Source organism: Protobothrops mucrosquamatus, unplaced genomic scaffold (genome assembly GCF_001527695.2).
Source record: "Protobothrops mucrosquamatus isolate PMUCROS unplaced genomic scaffold, P.Mucros_1.0 scaffold_262, whole genome shotgun sequence".
Lineage (NCBI taxonomy): Eukaryota > Metazoa > Chordata > Lepidosauria > Squamata > Viperidae > Protobothrops > Protobothrops mucrosquamatus.
Window position 1 is genome coordinate 257911 of NW_015386338.1, and position 1493 is coordinate 259403.

Below are 1493 nucleotides of genomic sequence, written 5' to 3' on the forward strand. Positions count from 1 at the left end.
TGAATGCTCCAACACTGGAAGTTTTTAAGAAGAGACTGGACAGCCATTTGTCCGAAATGGTATAGGGTTTCCTGCCTGAGCAGGGGGTTGGACTAGATGACCTTCAAGGTCCCTTCCAACTTTACTATTATTATTATTATTATTATTATTATTATTATTATTATTATTATTATTATTATTATTATTATTATTATTATATCCGGCTATATACAGAAGAAAGAAAGAAAAAGACAAATGGCTACAGTTATTTCGGATCTTTTGCAGCATGTTGCAGCCACGTTATTCTCACTGTGCTTCTATAGCACCATTAAAATCTGCATACAACTCAGTATCACAACAATTCTCCTCTGAGGATCAGGAGGAATCATATGTCTTCCACAGCTATAAGTATTCCAATTGCAGTATTAAGATCCTGGGAAGTAGATGCATAAATAAAGGGAACACTTTGGATCATCAAAAGCAAAAAATATGAACACTTGAGGACACCCCCCCTCCACCTCAGAGCAAAAGGTCAACACAGAAAAGATAAAATACAAATTTGATTGCGTGTTTTTTTGCTGCTGATTTCAATTGGGTAGCAGGTGCTTTGATGGACAATTCTGATCCTTTAGCATGGCATCTTCCATCCTAGGAAGATGGATGCTGCAGCCATCATGTCCCTGACATAAATGATCATGGTTCAGTATTGCCTTCTGAGTAGCACTTATCTTCTGCATTACAGAAGGAGTGTCTGATTATTTTCTTGTCAAACAGGCATGTTTTGCACAGAGACAGGCTGTGAACTGACTCCAATCAGACGTAGCCCTGTTGACCTGAAGTGGAGATGGGTATTCTCATTTATCATAAAAGATGGATCAAGCACAAGCCAGATTTTTCATTGTTGCATACGTACATGTACATATCAAAGCTGAGCTGATGATCTATGCTACAGCTTGAGAATAATCTATTTTGTTTTATTCTGGAGGAGAAGGGCACAAATGTAGAGAGATTTTAGTTTCCTTCAGGGAGAATGTTATTTCAGCTATGACTTTTTATGCAAATGATGTGTGGTTTGTGAACTATTGACCGTTGACTATTAAACTGTGATGCTGAGTAGTATAATACAAAAATCTACATTTGTTAATGTCATTAATTATCTCTTGATTTCAAATCGCAGTTTCTCCCCCTCTTTTTGACTTACAGTAATAGAATTCCAAGAAACAACTTCTTTTAATTATGTTCTCTTTTTCCTTATGAGAAGGATACTAAGAGCAATATTTTTCCTATTTTGTTTCCCCATTTGTTTTATGTATTTTATTTATTTATTTTTGTTATGGCATGCCTTGTTACGACTGCTTTAATTTGTTTTCATTTCAAGAGCCAGCAAAAACTCCGGCATCCCCCAAGCCAGTTTCTGTAAAAGTGGCAGCACCAGGTAAATAATTCAATTATTTTCTTTTGCTTTGTTTTCAGGATTATTTAATCACTCTTTTGAGCAGCATGCATTTTTTTTT

General features: G+C 35.7%; 1 protein-coding gene across 2 annotated transcripts in view; it reads left to right on the top strand.

Moving 5' to 3' along the window:
• The window catches only part of LOC107302465 (triadin-like), an 83512-nt gene that overhangs the window by 70056 nt on the left and 11963 nt on the right, over positions 1–1493 (top strand). For both annotated transcript variants that reach the window (XM_015831569.1, XM_015831570.1), the window contains exon 11: positions 1358–1414. In XM_015831569.1, the coding sequence (XP_015687055.1) occupies positions 1358–1414 (57 nt within the window). The remainder of the gene's footprint in view (positions 1–1357; positions 1415–1493) is intronic.